Source organism: Coloeus monedula (genome assembly GCF_965178545.1).
Source record: "Coloeus monedula genome assembly, chromosome: 2".
Lineage (NCBI taxonomy): Eukaryota > Metazoa > Chordata > Aves > Passeriformes > Corvidae > Coloeus > Coloeus monedula.
Window position 1 is genome coordinate 74,048,589 of NC_138782.1, and position 23,405 is coordinate 74,071,993.

The 23,405-nt window shown below is 36.5% G+C and overlaps 1 protein-coding gene across 1 annotated transcript in view; it reads right to left on the reverse strand.

Annotated features, from left to right (window-relative positions):
- ARMC2 (armadillo repeat containing 2) overlaps positions 1-23,405 on the reverse strand; it is a gene marked incomplete at both ends in the record, with an annotated part of 58,142 nt that overhangs the window by 25,106 nt on the left and 9,631 nt on the right. The window contains 6 exons of the mRNA XM_082303419.1: positions 1,239-1,384; positions 5,650-5,870; positions 8,406-8,508; positions 9,820-9,998; positions 12,845-12,937; positions 16,632-16,702. Coding sequence (XP_082159545.1) covers positions 1,239-1,384; positions 5,650-5,870; positions 8,406-8,508; positions 9,820-9,998; positions 12,845-12,937; positions 16,632-16,702 — 813 coding nt within the window. The remainder of the gene's footprint in view (positions 1-1,238; positions 1,385-5,649; positions 5,871-8,405; positions 8,509-9,819; positions 9,999-12,844; positions 12,938-16,631; positions 16,703-23,405) is intronic.

Genomic DNA, 23,405 nt, shown 5'->3' on the forward strand with positions numbered 1-23,405 from the left:
AGTATCAATCACACTTAATTACAAACCCATTATCCCACTTTTCATGGCATTTTCCAAATAAAAGAAATGCTCCCTCCTCAGAAGAAGTAAATATGCTCAAAGTGCTGTAATCATTGCTACAGCTCATTTTTAGGAACAAAGCTAGAGACAGACATGAACAAGGTAGCATGGAATAGGGGAAGCCATTCACATGCTTTAGAGATAGCACAAACAGCAAAGGAGCAGATTTGCCTGCTTTTAGCTGTGGGGAGGAAGGAATGCCAGCCCCTTATGGAGCTGCTGTTCAAAGCACAGCCAAGTCTCATCCAGAAAGGAGAATGTGATGGATAATTTGGAGCGGCTGAACAGGAAGAGGAGTCTGTAACAGAATCTCAAGGAACGTGGAGCCACAGGCATGATGACTCAATACAGTAACAAAGCAGCAATGGCAAATACTTCATCCAGCACATCATTCATAGACTGTGTTTATAATCCAACTACTCCTGAAATTACCAACAGCCGATTTCACAACTTCTTCAAAATCCTTACATTGTTTGCAAGTCCCTTTAGCACTGAATATTGCAAGCTGATGCTTGGTGAGATACTGTAAGCTGATGGTGGAAGACTTTTGACTGAGAAACTATTCAGACTATAAAATAATTTTTTTGGTGACTAACTGATACTGATCTCCCTCTAAGAAGCACAACTTGGGAAGCAGCCGCTGGCTGCTCATAAAACTGAGATTCTTTCAGCACTTCCATCTGCACACTCAAGCCCTGATCCCAGAGATTAATCTCCTCAAACGCTCTGTAACAGCTCAAACAATGAACACTGGTCACATTTTCTCTCTTCTGTATTTTATTTCACAATACAGAGTCCCTTGTGCAATTTCTCTCATTAGTTTTTTGAAAACATGGCCTAAACCAGGATTAATAAATACCTAATAATTTATGCAGCTTTAAAATGTAAGAAATGGTACTTTAAAAAGCTCAATCAGAATCTGTGGGATCAAAGAATGACACAATGCAACACAGTATTTTTCACAGGGATGATGAATCCAAGTTTGTACGGCTACAATTCAACAATTCTGTAAGTACTAATAAAGACAACTAGCATCGATATCATTCAAAGCTACACAGAGCTTTTTAAAAAAGAGTTCAATGTAAATCTTTCAATCTTAGTGCTTGAAAGTGCTTCCTTTGAGGTCTCTCAAGCAGGAAGAGGGACCTGCCTGCATGCACAACTGTGTCCATACGTACCTGAGGATCCTGACAATGCAGGTGCACATGTCCTCGTCGCTGCCGCGCTGCTCCAGCGCCACGAAGAGCTCGGAGACGGCAGCGCTGCAGCTGAGCCGGCGCCGCGCCAGGGGGAAGTCGGCCAGGCTGCGCAGAGTGGCTGTCAGCTGCACAGGAGCATTGAAACACCTATTAACCACAGCTGCTCACAGCAGAGTACACTGGGGGGGAAATTCAGTAAAGCTCACGTCTCATTCACAGCATCTAAGGCAGTCTGCATGCCCCGTTAACATTCTGCAGGTATGTACAAACCAATTAATAGTAGCAGGACACGTGCAGGCAGCAAGATGGTGTATTCGGGATAACTGTCTGAAAATGAAAGATTGATACTGCTCTTTGCCTGCATAACCTCCTTCTATGAGGGACACATGATCTTTCATATGTTTTAAAATCTTGCACATATACAGCCATGTAACAATTGGGAATTAGGTGAAATGCTGTAGATGGTTAAAGTAATTTTTTGCATAATTCTTCAATAAATCTTCATTTTGAAAATTTAAGTCTTGAAAATACTGATATATATTTTGATGATAACTGTAAACTGCAAACTAAAATGAACTGATTTAAAAATACAATCACATTTATTCCAATTCAAAAACTGAAAGTTAATCAAGATCAAGAGAAATTCATTGTTTGAACAACACAAAAATGAAAAGCTTAAGTGCTCAAGTTTATTTGGAGAAACCAAAATATTTTCAGATGATACTGTTCTATTTCAAGGAGCTTAAAGCATAAAAAAAATCTAACACTTGTAGATATACAAAATGAATCAGCTATTGCATATTTTGAAATATTCTGGTTCTCTTCCAAGGTAAGAGTGTTCTAATAACAAGGTCAGACATGCAATGACACGTAAATTAATTCTGATTTGATCCAGAACTTACTATAAAAGGAATGTGAAGTCATTCAATTTTATGTGAATATGGGAATTCTTCCTTTTTTTTTCTTATTCAGAGTGAAGTCATTAACTTCAATTTGGTTTTGAATGTAGTTTGATAAGGCACAAAACCTATCTGTTCAAATTGTCTCTTATCACAAAAACTCTGGAAATTAAGCATTTTATCACTAAATTGGACTGCTTATCCAGTGATATGTAATTGCTAATTTTAAAGAAAAACTCTTGACAAAGAGCAGGTTAAGATGTTGTGTTTGAGCTTTTGCACATAGGATTCTATGCATATTCTGTCCATTCTCCAGCAGCTTTCAAGTTTCTGTCCTACTTCAACAAATTTGACAGCAGAGTACAAATCTTCAGCAACCCCATGATGTTCTGTAATGGAGCAACAGGAGATGCAACATGTCAAAATGCAGAAGCAAGGCACAGAGGGGAAAAAAAATGTCATCATGTGATATGTGAATGGATTTAACTTCAGCACTAAACATGAAATTTATACTATATGCATAATACAGAGAATCTGAACTTACAGAAGCCATTTGCTTCATATTACTTATATTTTAAGAAGACACCTGGAGTTTTTTATTATTTTAAATGTACAACTGCAAAAAAATTTTCCAGATGCACATTCCTTCTCAAGTCATGATGCTTCAAAAATCAACATAATACTGGAGATATAATAAATATATTCTGATCAAATACCTTGCTTTTCAGAAGTTTTGGTAGAAAAATTCCTGTCACACGGAATGGAGACAGAAGACCCCATTCAGTGCTTACATACAAGATGTTCACAGTCAGCCTAGGATGGTATTTGCTGAATTCTAGTTAAACTTCAATAGAGACAATAAAGGAAATGAAGAGTAAACCACATATTATAAGTGTTGTTCAAACCCAGACAAGAGCTTTCACTGCAGCTAAGAGACTTACATATTGGAAAATGGAAAAAAAAAATTATCAACAGACAATGGTGCAAAGGTCTCCAAAAAGAGAGTAAAATTTTCCAATGTCTGATACAATTAGATGGTTCAAAATCCTCAAGCAGTAAATTCTATCAAGAGCCATCCTCAGACAAAGACAGGTTGGAAAGAAAAAGCAATCCAAAATAACATATATATACTCAAATGTACAAAACAACAGCATTCAGCAGTTCATAGAAGTATATCTCCACAAAACACAGTTAATGTGCAACTGAAATACGAAGAGTACAATTAAAAAAATTATAGAAGCTAGCCAGACAGCAGCTGAATTCCAGAGAGAATGTGATTGCTTCAAGCAGACCCTATGTTTCAGGGAGAAATGCATAACAATTGTCTTTAGCAATCCTCACCAGCCCTAATCCTTACGTTGCCATGTGAAAGATCAAATTCAGCCAAACAGAAAATTTAACAGCTGACAAATACCATTTTTAAAGGAGAAGACATTTAAGTGCTTTTCAACTAAGGAATGTGAAGTACTTGTTAAGTCTTGTCAGTGACTCTTCAAAATCCTGGTTTTTGAATAAGCATTACCATATTTTGTATAAATATAATCAGATTGTTAGGTTAAGCAACAAAATAATCAAAGATGACCCTGGTTTAATGTCCTCTGCTAAGGAAAAAAGTAATTATTACAAACATTTTTATTCTTGCATTGTAGGACTTCCGCACAAAATGCATTGTGGAAGAATGAAGAAATCAGATAGGGACTTTATTCCCACAAAAAGGATCTAGCAAGATTATGTATAACACTGCCATCTGGTGACTGTGCAATTATACAGTTAAAGAATGAAGAGCTGGTCCCAATTAAATGGGATACCTCGGTTACCAAGGTTAAGAGATAGCAGAGCTTCCTTCAGAGATCACTGTGACTATTCGAAGTAAACTTCTCCTCCAATATAATTTGCTTTCTGTCTGTAACTGAAGACATTATTTCTGTATGTCACTGGCTATTTGATCTGTTGCTACAAGATACAGTATGCTACAAAAACTTTATTCTGAAGACATCAAGCACAGAAGAAACTTTCTTCAATCATCCCTCTAAACAGAACTACTTCTCCATCTGTCTGTGATGACTGATCAATTAACTCACACGGAAGAAGCAGCGTACATGGTTTTGTTGAAGGAACAGATATGAGAAAGTCTCACAGGAATTCCACAGCAGTAGGAATCACTACTTTTCTCACAAGAGGAAGAAAAGCGAAGTATCTGTACTACTATAGAAGAGAACACAAACAAGTGAAAGAGCAATCTCAGTAAGAGACAGCTGTCAGTACTGACTTCCCCACAAAACACTCAAGAACTTCTTAGAAACAGCCAGTCTATTGAAACGGTACAAAGTAGTTTTGCTACACTTCCATTTGAACTAAAAAGAGCAGAGACATGAGAGATTTTTTTAAAGAAAGCATAAAATATAACATTTTCCTTTCACACATTCGCAAACTAAACCTTTGATTAAAAAAATCTGTATTTATCCACAGGCAATTAATGGAAGAAAAACATTCCTGGCAAGTTGTCAGGAAGTTCAGACAACTAGTCAAAATCCTGGAAATAAACTGACCAAGATTAAAAAAAAAACCAGACAAAAATCATCAGTAGTAATGTGATGATGTAAGATGTTTTCTCATGTAATTTCAAGAAGTATAAAATCCCTAGCTTGTAAATTAGTAGAAATTAAAGAAATCTGGCATAATTATCAGACAAACCTAGTGCAAACACTACCTCAGAAAATTATCCGATGTATTTTCCTATGCAGTCCCTGAAAGTTTACAATTAAACCATTCGCTAATCATTACATCAGTAACTTCCAAACAAATGCCAGGAATCTCCCTGGCAAATCCTTGATAAACACAACACCCCCCCACCAGTGTTTCTAGAACACAAGGGTTTAAACAGTTTTAGGGCCAAAGATTAGTTTCCAGAGCCACCGCTTATCAAAGTGCTTTGTATGTGAAAATAGTTTTGAGCCTGCTGCCTTCAAAAGATTCAAAAAGTATTTGCTTTTGCAACTACTTTTTCCTTACATTACAGTTCTTCGAAAACACTTTGTCAAAGAAACACAGCTGTATTTTCCTACACGTTTTTAAAATGCATTATTCTTGTAATAAAAAGCTTTTTATAACCTCCTGGAGTATTGCAGAACCAGTTTGTGTTTATTACTTCAGTTTCAAGAATTTCGATAGAGAACACATTTTTATCTGTTTACTACAGTATCCAGAACATTGTCAGCACAATAAAGCAGTAATGAGAAACTGGTTTATTAGGTACCTAAAAATATTTCTATTAACTTCAGAATTTCTAAAGCCTTTAAAATGGACTACACACAAACATCTATGGTAATTAAATTTAGGTGCTGAACAACTTCATTAAACTTCTTAAAAAGAAGTCTATTGAAATATAGGTACAACTCAGTCAGTGGCACACAGGGTTAGCTTATCTCCTCTAATTACATTTTTAATTTGTCCTTGAAGTACGTACTTCTAGAAATAAAAGTAAATCTAACCTGGACTAATAAGTGGCCCAAGTTGGAGAAATATGTGTCATGTTCTTTTATGTTATTAATCTGCTTCATTAATTGCAGCAACATTTCAACAGCTCCTTTGTTGACCATTTCATTAAGGAGTACTGCATTTCCAGACATAAATTTTATAGCTCCCATGCAATAGACGAGAGCTTCGCTGTTTTTCTGTAGATCTTCATTCCTCAGAACCTCCAACAAATAATCTAAAAGGAAAATCATTATTCAGAAAGTCTAATATTAAAATTTACATTTGATACAGTCCAGTCATTAAAGAGATTAACAATTGGAAAACACCCTCAGAGTGAACTCTTACATTTCTAGTAAGTGGGCTAGAAAAATTGGATATTTGGACTGAAACCAAGAAACAATTATTGATGAATAAGAGAATGGGCCCGACTTTTGTTCTGCTAGGCTTCAAGAACCAGTGTAAGTTGTAAACACATAGCAGCAATCACTGAAATCCTCAGTTCAAGATTTGCAAAAGTGATTGTGTGTGCCTGGAATTTTGTGTACTAATTCCCACTACTTCCTTAAAAATCAAATGTCTTAAAGCATCTCAAATGGAGCACTAAAAGGCACAGGGGCCTAATTCAACTCTCACATTTGAAATCTGTTCATAGCTTTTGTAGATTTACTTTTTATGTAAGTAAAGTTGACGTAGAAGTTTTGTTTTGTGCAACCACTGTCAGACACCTGAAATGTTAAAATTTACAGTTGTTAACACAAGCCCAATGTATCTTTTGCAGTCAACTGTGAAATTCTGAATTTAGTGGGGGTATCTTAAACAAATGAGTAATCCTAACCAAATTTATACTTTTGAATTTCTAGTAATTGATTACAAGACATGTTTATTTCTGCTTCCTATGTTCCATTCAGTTGCAGTTGAATAAAAACCTTTTCCTGTATCATTAAATTGAAGAGATTTAAAAAATTTTTTCTGTCTCAACTGAAGCTGAAAATCTCTTCAAGTATATGTGTATATGAATGAAGTACACACACTCTAGGCTCTTGTCCAAACTCCCACCCTCACCAATTAAATCACTTGTGTTGTGGCAATGTGAAAAATCAGTTTCAGGTTCCTGCTCTGCTTAGTATCAAACAGGGTCTTGAACAGTAGTTGTCTATTCTGGGATGAAGGATTAACTTATTTCTTCTACTGGAGCTGCTGCAGTCAACATAAATAGTTCACAGGGACAGAAGAGGAAAAATAAATTCCATCTATAACCCAGTGACCGCAACAGGGATCTGGGCAATTATGATGGTAAGTCGGGGTCACGTATTCTGCCAGGACAAGGTGAGTCCAAAATATAAAGAGTGAATAAACAAATAAAATTACCCCCACCAAGAAAGTTCTTTCCTTCACTAGTTTTTAAAATACAGGGAAAAAAGAGCAAGTGAAAGCAAAGTGAATGAGGATGGAAAGGAGAGCAAAATGTGACTTGTTCAAGTGCTGTGTGTGATACTGATCGCTACAAAATTGTACTTTTCAGTATACAAAGTCAACTGAGCAACCCCAGGTGTTCTGTTTCCTGTGAGTCCTTTCCTTACCACTTGAAAGGCTTGTCTTTATTTCTGACAACAATTGTGTACTCAACTTCAAGCCCATGAATACTCTCATCTGTTTAAGAAAATGCTTAAATATACATATGTGTAAAAATACACATATGCCTTAACCTATACACATGCAATAACTGCTCGCAAGATTGAAGCCTACATTAATAAAACATACTGAAGTTTTAATGAAAGGAATGACTATCAATCAATACTATCATTCACACACTGTCATTTTCTTCATATTTCTTGTATTTACAAGGTGTGGGGGTGTGTGCATGACACAAATACTATTAAAATCACAGAAGAGATCTTAGAGCCATTGCTGACAGTTCTCCAAAATCATTGGCTCAATGTGCAGCAGCAGCTATAAAATATAAAAAAAAGCCAGTGATTGTTCTCAAGATCCTCCCTGATGATGGCCAACACCACAGTCAACACTATTTCATTTCTGTAAAATTTGGTGCAGACACAGCTTGAATTCTATAGACAGTTTTGTTCCATAAATCTCAAGAAGGATCCACTGGAATTTGAGAAGGTCTTATAAAGGAGGACTTATAAAACAACTGAATGACACAATATCCATTCAAAGAGCTAAAAGGCTGCGATGCCTCAATCTTGAAAAGGAGAAGACAGAGATATGTGGTAAGACTGCATTTTAAAAAATCACGAAGGTGAAAGATAAGCTGACTGTACAAACTCTTACAAATCCTGCAAAACTACAAGCAAGGAGATTAAGAAAAAGATATAGATTTAAAACAGCACACAGAGAATTTCTGGAATTTGTTCTATGACATCACAGATGCAGACAAAATCAGAAAATCCAAAAAGGAATTAGGCAAATTAATGAACAAAAGATGTATAAACAGAGACTAAAAAGGGATTAGGCAGGGATGCACCACCCAATGTCCCTAACAGAATAGAACAGTTCCGGACGCTGGAGTAGTACTGGGGAAACAGATCACAGAATACACATACGCTCCTGCCCTCCCCCTGAACAGCATTCCCCATCCCCATCGTTACTTAGAACACTGGACTAGATAAATCAGTTTGGCCTAGGCAAGCAATTTTTAGTCTTATTTAACTTAGTCTGTGACTAAGTTAACTCTGAAAATGTTTTTTCAAAGATGAACATTTTAACTGTTGAATTTCAGCATCTAACTTACAGACAAGAACAGAATACATACCCAATAATGTATCATTTTGAACGATGAAATCATTTTCTTTGTTCCTACAAATTTTAAATGCTAGCTTGCAAACACTAAGAAGATTTCTTCCATCTACTTTCATCTGCAAAGAAAGTAAAAGACAAAATCACAACTAAAATCTACATGCAAAAATGCACCATAACATTCTACAAGTTCAGACACCATGGCAAACTTGTACTCTCATGGAACTATTAAATTACAGCTGAAACCCTAACAATACACTAAAACAAACTGAAAATGTTTACAGAATTAAAGGACTCTGAAACTTGGGTATTTTAAACTCTATTTAGCAAACTGTGCTGGCTTTAAAATAACGGTTTTAACTTTTAATGTAGTAAAATAAACAGGTAGCATACCAATAACTTGCAGGATTTTTTCTCTAATTCACTTACAAAGAAATCCTGTATAGAAATCAGTGGTTTGGCATGTATGGCCATACCACAAAGACCTCGAGTACAACAGTACATGTCATAATGAAATTTACTCTCAGCTATCAGAAAACACGATCTTACGATGTACTAGATGTACTTATGGTCACGGAGAGATTGTGAAAGGGCAGTAAAGGTGGTAAAAATACAGTGACATATCTCTTCCTTTCCTCTGCATTTCAAGGGCAGTATCTTCTAGGTTCATGCTTTTTAAAAGACTACACAGAAAAATGTCTGCAAAGGAACACTTCTTTTTAATAAGCACCACTTAACATCTCTGTGGTATCTGAGTATATAACTGTATCTTCTGAATAAAATAGCTTACACTGCCTTAAAGGAGAACATACGACTCCCCCAACACACATACACAAATTACTGAAATGTCTACAGCACAATGTTAGCTGGCATCCTTTCACCAGTGACTGTCCATACATACTTTGTAGAACATGAACGAAGAAGTTCTGAAGCACAAAACTTAAGAGTTTTAACCAGAAATACTAAAGCAAAAGATTAACTGTGCTTACTCCCTTTCAAAAAAAAACCAACCCATTCTGGTATTTTCAGATAAAGCTGTTTAACAAGGTCAGGATATTGTTCAAAAACTAAGCTTCATTTCCATGTGTACATTTTATAATCACTGGGGTTTTTAAATCCCTGCATAGGTATCCCAGTTTAGGACACAGTGTCTTTTCCATGCCTATACAATATTCTTGCCACCATACACCAACTATCCTATTTTTGTGCCCCTCCTTCCTGGCCCAGATGTAATTTCTCTGCAGAAAATAAGCTGCAAGAGCTGATCTAGATGAATGGGTGGTAGACTAGTATCTCTGTGGTAGTAAACTGTACTTAGGAAAGGGTTAGTTTAGACACAGTTTAAAATTATGAAATGAAAAATTAAATGCAAGGTGTAATTCATGATTTTGAGCTTCACATTCTACCAATGAGCATTTCAAAACACTTACAGCCAGAATAATCTTTGCCAGCTTCAGGGAAAGTGGATCTGAATCAATGTCTACAAGTTTATATAACGTCTTCAGAAGCACTCTTCTTCTTTTACATCTTTTTCCCAGCATATTTCCTTCATTCAATGCTTGATAGAGCTTGGTACAAGCTAGACAAAGGTTTTCTATATTGTCTTCTACTTGAAGAGTGTAGGAAGGGAGAGAAAAATAAAAAATAATTATCAGTGCCACTTTATCCAGAGCATCTCAATACATAAAGACATAGAAGAACAAAATAAAGAACAGGCTGCACAACAACAAAAATAAGACATCAAATAAATGTCTTCATATGATAACGCGATCCCCAGAAATAATTTTATTCTGCTTTTTCAAAAAAGGAGACTCAAGCCAAGAAATCATTGAGCCAAATAATACCTACAAGCTAAAAAATAATACCTACAAGCTAAAAAACCTCACCTTTGATGCTTAATAATCAGATTGACCAAATGTCTACCATGAAACTGTCTCTGAAAACATTCTTTAAAGCACTCCACCAAACATTACATGTGAAAAAGGGATCAAACTTTACTGGGATTTAAAAAAAGTGAATGTAAAAACTTGCTAGAACTCTTCAGTGTAGAGGTACAAGATATATTTGAGTGGAATGTTGGCCTATTGACTAAAAAGTGATCTACTTCCTCACCTGAGTCCCTGAGACACTGTTTAAAATACACAAAATAAAACCTAGAGTAAATTATTACAAAAACTGCATCTCAACACAATGGAATCATGTACATATTTACTTTACAGAGAAAAGGAAAAGTCTTGTCTATTTTTAAAATTCCACAGTGAGATTTCTTTAAAATTTTCTTACATTTGCTTTTGTCCATAAGGTGACACTTACAAAGCCCCACGTAAATCCACCTGAACTGCCAGCATAAACTCTGCATTTACGCAGGGTGTACCTCACAGCTGAAATAGTCATATTCAAGGAGGCAAAGCATTTGTGATGAAATACGTGTGGACAGGAAATTACAACAAAAACCATGTCTGAGGCCCCAAACCTGCAAGCAGATTCAAGGACCAATCTCTCAGGCTGAGAAGTGCCTGGAAGCTCTCAATCTGCAATCATTGCACCTGAGGAACAGCAATGACTATTCCATTTCTACTCCCATCATGACAGAAAATTTAACAAAATTTAGCATGATTCTAAATGCTCTGCTCCAGTAAGCTGTGAAACAGGAGTGGCAAGGAACCAAAACTGAAAGGTCTTACACTCCATTTCATCAAAATTAACAACAAAAAAAATGATTCATCACTCATCCCATGGGGCATTTTGAAGCTTAACCTCCTGAGTACTGCAATGTAACAAAATAAATTATTTGTTCCTCTAGAAAAAGAGACTTCGGGGTTCTATTAGCTTTTGTCGTATTACAAACATCTCAAGCACATCATATTCAGAAGATGCCAGACAATAAGTAAGTTGCAGGTTAACTTCAGATTTGTTTTTGAATGGAAAGGTTTCTGCAAATATTTTTGCATGAGAAAGCTGAAGAAAAAGGTTTCTCTATTAATATATGAAAAACTAAATGTGACTTAAGTTCATGTGGAGGGAATTAGCTAAAAGGTATGAAGCAAATGACTGCACACAAAATTTTAAAATATTAAATTACCAACAGACACACTCAAAACATTTAAATTATGGAAGTCTAATATTCATTTTTATAAGAATTGTGCAGTAAATAGCCTAAAGAAAGCAATATATCACAGAGTTGCAGGAGGCAATGATGCAATTCAGTTACAGTTTGTGTTAATATTCAAGAAGTAGCAAAATTCAGGTTTTAAAGTTTTTGTAGTACTACATTCAATCAACTGATGAGAAAGTAGCATTAGATAATGTCATCTATTATTAGAAAAACTAAGGGTTTTAAAACTAATCGAGTTTTTTAAAAAGCTAAAAAACCCCCAATACACTAACCCAATCAAGTAAAGACTGAGGAAAAGAGGCATGAAAATTGATTTTTCTTACCTACATTCATGACAAGGGAAAGACATGATTAGATTTTACCTCTAAATTTTATTTTGCTTGTGAATAAAGAACATCTCACTATGCAAAACCGTAACTCAGTGGCTGGTATTTGACAATCTTGGCATTAAGCAAGGAAAATGTGAAGTAATATAGCTGTTTTCTAATTTCCTGATCACTGTTTTTCTATACATCAGTGATAGATGTGGTGATGACGATCCCGTATTTTTAAAATAATTACATATATTGGGAATCACTTAGCCCTTTACAGGTGTTTCATACTCATCAACATCTGCAAAAGTACGCAAAAAAAAGTTCTGATCTATACCATGCTATCACAAACACTGCTAAAGATCCTGTAAAACAGAACTACTTGTAAAAACAAACCTACTTTCTATACTCCCACCGTTCAAATAAATATAGTGTCTACAGAAGGCAAATGAACAACTTTTTCAATGAAAAATGGATTCCGGAGTTTAATCTTTCAAGTTATACTTAATTTACTCAATTTTGCTTCAGCATTCTGAGTCTTTACACACCTTTCTGACACATCTAACACTTTAAAATGGAAATTTTCATTAAAATTTCCTTTGTTTTCTAAAATGAACTGAGACCTTCAATACAGTCTATGGTTAAAGCAGTGAATCTGCACAGTATTTTATTCTAAAAATGATTAGCTCAACACTGACTGCTAAGCTGGCAGAGGTATGTTGTCTAAAATAAGGTAATTTAATCAGACAAGGTAAAATCTTCTCTAAATCAGTTCTGGGGCTTTTTACAGAATCACAGAATAGATAAGGTTGGAAATGACCTCTGAAAGTCATCTGGTACAACCCCTGTGCTCAAGCAGGGCCACCTAGACTGCCCAGGACAGTTTTACTGTGAAGTCACTGAACATATAAAAACATAAAAGGCCACATACTCCAATTACTGTTGTTATTTTGTAGTAAACACAAATGAGTCCCATGCTTCCTGCAAGAAACAGAGCAGAAAATACACCCTTTCAGAAGTGTTACCCACTTTTTTCCAGTTCACGCAGAATTGGTAAAATCTTTATATGCCAAAAGAAATCTTCCTCTTCCCATTGATTTATTCTTCTTTCATCCTTTAAGCCTTCAAAATACATTCAGAACAAAAGCACACATTCAGTGAGGGTTTCACTTTCTACAATATTAAATAGCTACAAATACTTTATTCATTAGTCAGAAAAAAAAAATCTAAAAATGTCACCTTTTGCTACATTTGAGGTTATTCTACAAATTCAAGCTTTTCTCTTTATTAACATATTTTCAAAACCAAAAGTTTCAAACAAAAGTAGATGGATAAGTGGTTTAATATGTAAAGCTGTACTGTAAAGCTTTTGTTTGCTGACATTCATGTTTCATTTGATTGCTGAATTGGAAGGTAACGATTACTTAAACATCAAAGTGTCCTATTATTTTTCAGCTCTGTATTCACGTGACAGCTTATTCTTTGTTAAAAAAAATCCGTACTACAGACAATCCTCTAGGATTGCAGAATTTTATCTACTACACATGCATGATATTACAGTAAGCTTAATTAACTGACTGGTCAGTTAGGGAAAAGTCCTGCTAGTTATTACATCCTGTTAGCAATTCTAATTACTTCATCCAATTAGTTTTGAGAACTTCATTACTGAACTTTTATAAAATGCTTCTTTCTCTCATATTCTTTATTGCATTCAGCAGTTTTTCATACAGCAACCTGGGAAATGAATAGTAAACCACAGATACGTGAAAGATATTTTGCCTCCAATAATCATGTCAGAAATCTTGAAGGCAACCAATTCCCAGTGTTCTTGGCCACCCTCAGCCAAATCCCTGTGACTGAGAAAAAACTACTCTTCACTATCAGAAACCTTGAACACTTCACGAAGTATTTAAGATTTTTTTCTTCTCAGCTTCAAAAACAAAATACAAAAAAAACCCTATCAGCAGACATCAAGTCAAAAACTGGTAGACCAAAAAATCAGTGGACTATAACTTTTCTGGAAACAAGACGGGGAGCATGGATCTGTTTTCAGATTGGACAAGAAGTTGGTGAAAACACTTTATTAAAAAATGGAATCCAGGATTCACTTATGAAATCATATGGATGGCAGTATCACTGGGAATTACTCTGACTTGCTGAACAGCCTTTACACCTTCACCTAGTATTTTGTGAAGGGACAAAATTCTGGCCTTGACCACTTGGGTCACTACAGACGCAGACCCAGAGTTTCTGCAAAACTCATGGTGTGAAGGATCTAACAACAGCTGCTCACAAGGTGCATGTAGGCAGATGTTTGGAGTTCAAGGTTGGGTTAAGCTCTTTATCTTGCAGGCAAACAAGTTGTTATAAAGACAGGGTCTGGTTTGTTTTGTTGTGTTTGTTTTGAGGTTTTTTTTAATAGGGAAATAAAGGTAACACAACTCTACTAAATAACATGATGAAAGCCATTAAGACGGGAATATATAAATTTCTTTAAGTGACAGATTTGTCTGAAAATGTCTCCTGCTGTTCATTACTAGCTCTTGCATTTAAAGGACAATGTGAATTCTTAACATAAACATGAATGAACACAATAAATACTATACTACCTGAGAACACTAATAATAAGAGGTTTGCATCAAGGGAACAGTATCTCAGACCTTAAAACAGTGACTGTCCACTGGCATTACTTGGAACAGTAAAACAATTTAAAACTTCCTATTTTAAAAGCTTGCTCTTTAGAAAACAATCCAGATTCTTTTTCTGGTCTGCATTAACTATCTACCAACATTTTACACACAATTAATCTATCAAATATACCTAGTTCAACAGATTATAAAAAAATGCTGCTATTTCATAAGTAATACACTATATTTGTTATTACAATAACTATGTACTGTTGTTGCTTGCATATATATAAAAGTACATGTTATTAGCGAATATTATTATTATTTTGCATACCATTTTTATTTTCTAGATCAAATGATTTGATAATCTTATTTAAATTGATGTGTTTGCAATGAAGTGAAAGTTCTGCTCCAGATAATGTGAAAGTACAGCTGAAATGAGAACACTAGAATAGTTTTCACTGTTCCTTCCTGCCACAAAACCCACATATTGACTCAATTGTTTCTTTTCTTTCCGATCTGTAGCTACTTCTCTTAAACTGAAAGATGGGACTGACTTTTTAACTACACATATACTTAACTTCATTAGGCAAGGAATAGAAAACTTCAGGCATGCATTTGTAGATTGAGCCAAATTTCTCACAAAAAAAAAAAAAATTACTAGAGCCATTTAATTTTCAGTTCAGAATGAAAAGAACAGATTTTTTTGTACTACTCTGCTTTACTTGTCTCATATTCATCAGAAAAATACAGCAAACTGAAAGTCATAATGGCATATTTTTTTTAAGTATCTCATAACTAAGTAAAAAGAAGATAATCAGCTTTTACTAAACAGTATTAATCCTAGCAATAAGAATGACCAGAAAATCCATGACTATAAGGAAAACCAACATTACTAAATTGTGTGTGTCCCAGTCCAGTGAGATTTTTTTAAGGTGATGAAAAGGAATGGTCCTAGCTGTACTTAAAATATTGCAGAATCTGTCCTGAACTTTCTAATGGAGCAAATCACAACGGAACAGAAAAAATACTCAAGCAAAAGAATGCAGCAAGTTTAAGTTGGTTGTCTCAGTTTTTCATAGGTCTTAACCACTGCTTTGCATTCTGGTCAAAAAAAAAAAAAAATCACTAATCAGTCTACATTTATTGGCTGCTGTTTTTAGCATGTAAATACAAGAGCCTTAGCAACACGGAGCTTTCAAAAGCTGAGTACTGCCTGACTTAGAATGTTTAGCCTTTTCACTGAATACTGAGTGGCCACAAATAGATCAATATTAAAACAGCCTACCTCCTCCCTAAAATGTCAAAGCACAAGCACAATTCATATCAGAAAATAATTTGTAAATGAGCACTCCACCCAGAATCCCACTGTAGAGAAGAAATGATGGAGAATTCCTACTGCTGCCCCACTCTTTATTGTGGGATTAAAGATGAAGCATGTACAAACTAAGGAAGCTACGTAAAGTTAAGAAAAGTAGATATAAAAAGAAACAATCCTAAAAATACACTTTACATTTGCAATAACACCAGTCAAATAGCACAAACAAATTAAAAGGCTTGTAAGTATACTAACTCCCATGACATGGTAAATACTCTATGCTCTTTGTAAGGAAATGAAAGCAGAACACATTACAGCCTTTGCCAGAATGATCTGGAATAACAGAATTTCTCAGTTCTAGAAAAATAGTATTAAAGCATGCTAATAGAACAGTAGAAACTTCAGGTTTCCATACCAGAGTCTCAAATACACACTTGTGATGTATGAAATGTGCCAGCTATGAGGAAATATTATTAAAATCCTTTATGTAAAATTAGCAAAATACATCCCTACACAACAATCCAAAATCTCTATCTTCAGGTAATACAGGCTGGCATAATTTTATTGGTTTCTGTGCAACTATGACAGATTACAAAAAATGATGAGCAATTAAGGTGTTAATGGATTGGCAAATTCTTAAGCCTAGATACGGGAAAAGCAAGAGAGAAAATACCGACAGATTTTTCGAGTCAAGATCTCTTGAATATTGTTTCTCTTTACTAAGAACAGTAAAAAAAACCAATATATCTAGAAAACCAAAATTATTGTTCAGTGAATAGTAAAGAACAATTATCGTCAAATTACAAGAATTAGATTATTTCTACTTGACTGCATTTCACATTTTTTGAATGGAGACGGAAATTCCTTGTACCTGTTACTCTCCTCTTCCAGCCTGAACTCCTTGGCTGTGATGAGTTTTCGCCAGGCTCTTTCATCTGGTTGCTAAAAGATACCATATGGACACAAAAAAGTATTATCATAAGACAATGCTCAAAATGCTTGTTCTTTCTCATGCATTGAGTTGTGCATATTAATAACTAATTAGAAAAGATGATGTTATTTTACTAAGTTAGTAATTAGCTGCTCATTAATACTTACATGTAAATACAACCTCCTCCTGTATGTATTACAGAAAGTTCCTTCAGAAATACTGACATATTCACACCACAAGAGGTCACCATTATGGAACACAAAACCTAAAGCATTTCTGCTTGCTCAATAAAACTGAAAGATGAACCAAACTAAATTCAGAAAGAGACAATTTCTATTTTACCATCAGTTTCATTAAATGAATATAAACTCAATTGGCTTAAAACTGTAAGTTCATCCATTCACAAGGACAGGGTTTTTTTTCTGGCAGGATTAACACTTTTAAAAAGTTTAATGAGAAGACCTTTTAAAGAAGCAAACAGCAGAGTATCCTTTCAAGTATATATTAGAATTTCTAGGTCTGCTAATGAACTATTGCTAACTGCATAGTGGTCACTAGTTCTGTTAGTACAAGAAACAGGAATGTTGCCATTTCTATTGTTTTATAAAGTAATGCCATAATTCCTGCTGATTTTATGGTCAGTCTTTCTTTGGACAGAGGAAACTACTACATACATCTATAGTAGATTCATTTATTTATTCTGTTTGCCTAGCTACACTCTCAAGCAACACTGATCTAAAAGAAATATACAAGATGTTGACACTCTGCTATCAAACTGGAATCTTTCCTCCTGTACTAAAGAGAAAGTCTTAATCTATGTTTTCTGTTCTCAGTGTTTAACACTTCTTACTCCATTTAAAGCTCGTGTACCAATACAACCTAATCTCCTGAATTCCCTTCTAAAGATGACAGTAGTGTGTTAGCAATGTTATTTCAATTTTTTTAAACCAGTTAATTTAGTTACTCTAAGATTTAAAGCTAAACTGTTGTTTAAGTAGTTTGCTGGATTGGTGCCTAAATCCTGTCTGTCAGTCCAGACAGAAGATGTAAGTCATCCTATCAACAGATGGAGACGGAATAAAAGACAAAGCTCTTGCAAGATCAGTTCCCTACAAAAGGGACTGGATAGCTCACTGTGATCAGTCAAAAATTTCCCAAGCAATCACATTACAGAGGAACAGTTGCTTCATTATGGCTAACAGTGAATAATGCTTTATCTTTACAACACGAGGATTTAAGTGCTCCAAAATCCAAATGCTTACACAAACTATCTTGAAATTATTTCAGCTCATATACAGCAATTTCTACTCCTATGGGGAAGCAATACTTCATAAAGAAAAAAAAACAAGTGCTTGCATCTCTAAAATTGTCTGACATCTCCAAGAAAGAGGGGTTTTAGAGCACACATTACAGACAGTACAGTGTATTGGTAGAAATAAAAATTTGGTTCCATTTCTGTAAATACCTTGTCCTATACACTTTCAAAGTTTCAGAAATGTTTCTGCAAGTTTCAGCCATCCCTGAAATCAAGACTACAACCTGAAATGTCACTGGATAAGCAAGAGAACAACTTCAGTCACCTTATACTAACATAGCTGTACTCAGAAATCAGTACCTTCAGAACTCTGTGTAGGCATGATGATACTACATGCCTATATGAATATGGACGTTTGATTTCACTTTCCTCAGAGAAAGACTTTTGTAACTATATCCTGTCTGTGTCTCTTCCCTGAAAATGTAAATCCAGGATGAATCCAAGAAACCTCAACAAAGACAATCCTATGAGTTTTGCTGAAAGCAAAAGCAGATTAATAAGAAAAGACACTGAAGCGAAGGATGAGTTAACTTACCAGATAGAAACACCATATATGTGAGATAGAGAGTAAGGCCATGCCAACTGTGCATGAAAAGAAGTTGGGCTGGAATCCATTGTTTTTTAAACATCAGTATCAACCAGTTTAGAGACTTCAATGAGTAGGAAAGCAGATTATTCTGTGAATACCAGGAGTACAACAATCTGTGCTTTTGGGAAACATCGTCCTAAGTCACCCGAACTTCCATTATTTTCAGAAAAAGAATACACTGAATACCTACATAAATGGGAATGACTGCTGGGCAGGCTTATATTTAGGGAATATGTACAATTTATGAATTCTGTGAGAGATTATAAAATTCCTTTATATAGCTTTACCACTCTGCCGACTTCATTTTAGTTACACAGACTTTCGTTTCTTTATCTTTACATTTTCATTTAGGACTGAAACTTAAATAGACGTATCTCATTAAGAACAATGCAGTTAAAATATAATCAACCTATTCTAAAAGATAAGTTACCTACTATTGAAGGGAACTGGCTTGTCAAGAGAGTGGTTGCCTTGGAAACAAAGTCAATTGGCAGAAATCTGATCGTCTGGTAAGGGGCTCATCAAGAAATCTACTGACAGAGGCTCTGATGATTTACAGAAGAAAGGAACTTAGCAAGTGGATCATTCTTATCCTTCTCACATACAAGAAATCATAGTAGCCTCAATGAAGAACACTGCTTTCCTGAATGTACATAGAGTGTGAGGACTTCCAAAAGGAAAGTGAGCCAGTACTGGAGTAGTGTGATGTGGTGGGTTGACCTTGGACAGCTGCTGGATGCCAGATCACACCACTCTTTTTACTCTCCTCCTCAGCAGGACTGAGGGTAGAAACAAGATGGAGAAAAACTCATGGGTCAAGACAAAAACAGTTTAATAAAGTAAAAGCAAAGGCCGCTTGCAGAAGCAAAGTAAAACCAAAGATTTATGCTCAACTTCCCACCAGTAGGCAATGTCCAGCCACTTCCAAGGAAGCAGGGCTTGCGTACGCACAGTGATTGCTCCGGAGGACAAAACTCTTAACAATAAATGCCCCCTCACTTCCTTTGTCTTCACTTTTATTGCTGAGCAGACATCATACAGCATGGCAATCCCTTTAGTCAGTCTGGTCCAGCTGTCCTGGTTATGTCCCCTCAAAAGACCTTGCCTAGCCTGAGCCTACTGGTGACAGGCACATGTTGGAGAGACAGCGCTGATGCTGTGGAGCACTGCTCAGCAGTAGCCAAAATGCTGGTGTGTCATCAACATCATCCTTCTAGCTACCAATGCAAAGCACAGCACTGTGAGTGCTGCTCGAGGAAAATAAACTCCATCTCAGCCAGACCCAATACATGCTCAGTATTCTTCCCTGGTGAAAGAATGGATAATTAAGTGAAAGCTGCATTTATTCAGAAATTCTGCATGTTTAGACATTTACTTGATTGTTCTTGCCATGAGACTCTCGTTAATAGTAAATCTGCAAACTCTCACCCTTCCATGGTATTCCAGGGAAAACTACATTTCTACAAACCATATCCCAGAGGCAAAGAATTGAACTAGTAATCTCCAAAGACGCTGCACACAACAGCTAGGTTTGAATCAGAAATGTGAATGTAAGATCCCAGTGGAGGAATAGGGCTTGGGCTCCTTCCTCATACTGCACCTTAAGTATCTGACAATCTGGCTACCTCTTTACCTGCAAACCAGTCTGGCAATGGGTCTGAATTTTGGTTCACACTGTCCCATAGATTTAGACCCTTAGCAGCGCCTCTGCTACAGCTTTGTAGTAACCCAAGAAAAGTGTTAACTTTCCTTGACAAACACCTGGGCACAGAGGTAGGGACATTCCCAGACAGTACCTTGTGTGGGGGTATTAAAAAGAGGGAGGGAATTAAAAATAGTTTCATTGTATTAACATAATGTATGACACTGCAGATAGCTACCAAGCTAGAAACTAACTCCTCTGTTCAATTTTTATTAATTATTAGTAGAGATGTATCCCTGGTGCCCCTGATTATTTAGTTACCAGTTAAGAGAGACATTTGGCCTAATACTAACAATTTAAGGCTTCTCTACAGAATTGTTATCTATCAAGCACCTGTGTTCATCAAGGTAGCAAAGCTTAACTTGAACAAAAAGAGAACATGCCCATCTTCTCTGAATTGTCCAGCTTCAAGGCATTCCCTCTTGACACTACCCTCTCCTCATGGTAAGGTTCCTCATCTCACATATCCTTACAGCTTTGGGAGACAAAACTAGATAACATGAAGTGGGAGAAGAACAGAGAAGCACAGTAACTGAGACAGTGTAATAAAGAATGAAGAATATACAGGTTAGTTTTCAAACAGAAGAGTAGGAATAAAGGGAAATGAGAAAAAGACAAAAGCAGTGGGGATAGAAAGCGTCATAAGCCCCACAGTATCTCCTTCTGCAAGTGCCAAGGCCTCACACAACTTTGCTCATGCAGAAGTTATGAGCATCTCCTTTTGCACCCATGTAAACCGGCTCTACGGACTCTCTCTTAAAGTAGAGACAGGAACATGGACTATCCCATGTAAAGCAGAATCTGAACAGATTCTCAAAAAGGCAGAGAGCTACTAACACACAGACTGTGCACAGCATGCCCTGAGTAAATGCTGTAAGGAAGCCATAGACTGTAGACACGATCTGATGTCTGGAAACAGACTTCTTTTTCCATTTTTAAACATGGCCTTTCTATTAATCCAAAAAACTCTCTAATTATGAGCACGTGATTTCTACACATCCGTATCTGCAGAGCCCTTTCTGTATCTATAGAACCACAATTCTTCTAAGTTCCTTCCTCAGAAGCAAATCTAAGCCCCAGATAGTTTAATTGTTTAACCTTAGAGCCCTTTTATTTTTGGTCTTTATTTTGGTAAGGTAAACAAACCTTTTTTATTCCATTTTCCCCTCACAGTCATCCAATTTCTCCCCAATGTATTCTCCTTCATTATATCCCCTTCCGGCCCCACAAAATTCCTTTTTCTAGTTTATTTAAAACCCAAAAATGTGACTGAAATTTTTACAAATTTTATTTTGGATCCTTGATGTATCCATGTTTTCAGGTCTGCAGAAGCCTAGGAGAGCAATTTCTAACTTTTCACAAAGCTCTAAAAACAGTCTAGGCACTGCAGTAGATGCAGACTGTTTATACATAAATACAAGCACTGAACATCTGATTCTACCAACATACGTTGTGTGCACTGGAAAGCCAGACATGGTGTATCTACACCCAAAAATCAAGACATTTCACTAAGCTTTAGGAAGAACAGAATTCTAGCAATGCTAAGCAGATCCTGGGGGGCCTGTTCAGGCAAGCCAGATGTATCAAAATGACTACTAGACACAAAGGTGTTCTTTCAGACTAGAGCAGAGTTCAGTCCCCTTGAATGTGGATAATCCTTAAACAGATAGGCCAGTTAGGAAGAATGTTCTTTGAGATGTTACTGACACGTACATTCAGAGTGTGACTACACAGCTATGCTGTAATCTGGGTTTATTTTTATTGCTAGTACTATCCAGGATGGCATGCCTTATATGGATAAGGATCATTTGGCTATTTAAGCAGCTGAGCACTTTCCGTTCAACCCAAGATTCACAAATTCTATGTGGACTACAAAGGGAAAAGCTGCAAGGAGGCGTTGTGAAAGTATATACAACCAATAAATCCTTAAAAAGAACCATCATGGGTAAATAGTTTTTCCTGTTCTGAGCACCTGCCATGGGGGAGAAGAAAGAGCTCCTGTCACACAAACAATGATGGTGTCACAATGCACCCCCCTTTCAGGTATCAAAAGACATTGATAAGAACCCCTGCCAAGCCTTCTCTTCTCCACACTGAACAGTTCCAGCTCTCTCAGCCTTTCCTCATACAAAGGATTCCTTCCTATCTCAGCAGCTGGATTTCCTCCAGCCGTTTCATATCTCTATTGCACTAGGAAGCCTGGAACTGGTCCCAGCAGTCCAAGTGTAGCAGAGGTTTTCAAGACGCAAATGAACAAAGTGCTAGATAATCGCATCTAGGCTCTCTTTTCCACAAAAGATTGGGCCAGATGATCTTTTGAGGTCTCTCAAATCCTGAGCTGTTCTATGAACTTGGTGTACACCAGGAGCTCCAGGTCTTCTTCTGCAAAGCTGCCTCCCAGCTGGATCACCCCCAGCATACAATGGTACCCAGGGTTGTTCCTGCCCAGACGCAGGACTTTGCACTTCTCTTTGTTAAACTGCATCAGGTTCCTAGCAAACCATTTCTCCAGCCTGCTGAGGCTCCTCTGGACCAATGGGTTGCTTATCCACTTACTGCCAGTTATCACTTAGTCTAAATTATTCAGAACAGTGGTCTCATGAACAGCCCATCAGATCTCTTGGCAGGAGCACTGCGGAAAGATACGTAGGGCTCTAGACCACGTTTATTAGGGCACAGCCAACCTCAGCAGCTTCGTCTCAAGAAGAACAATAGCAGCTCCAGGGAAAGTCAAAGGAGCTAATGGTGATCCTGGGAATTAAGGCACTAAGGACAAGGGAGCAAAGCCTGAGTCAGCAGCAAGGGGCAAAGCGGTGCAAGGGCCCCAAGGCAAAGAAGGGGAGTCAGACAGAGCTGCAGCAAGTGAGAGAAACTGCAACGGATCTTCTCAGAGCAGGTTCATTTACACAATGCTTAGGAGCCACTGCTTCAGGAAACAAACCCCTGCTACCATGATTCTTCCACTCCAAGTGTTTAGTGATCAAGAAACAAGAATTCTAACTCTGAACCAAAATAACTGATGTTAACAACAAGACATTGCTCTGCAGACTTTGAAACGAAGTATAAACAACATCCCCGTATTTTTGCCAAAGCAACTAGTATGAAATG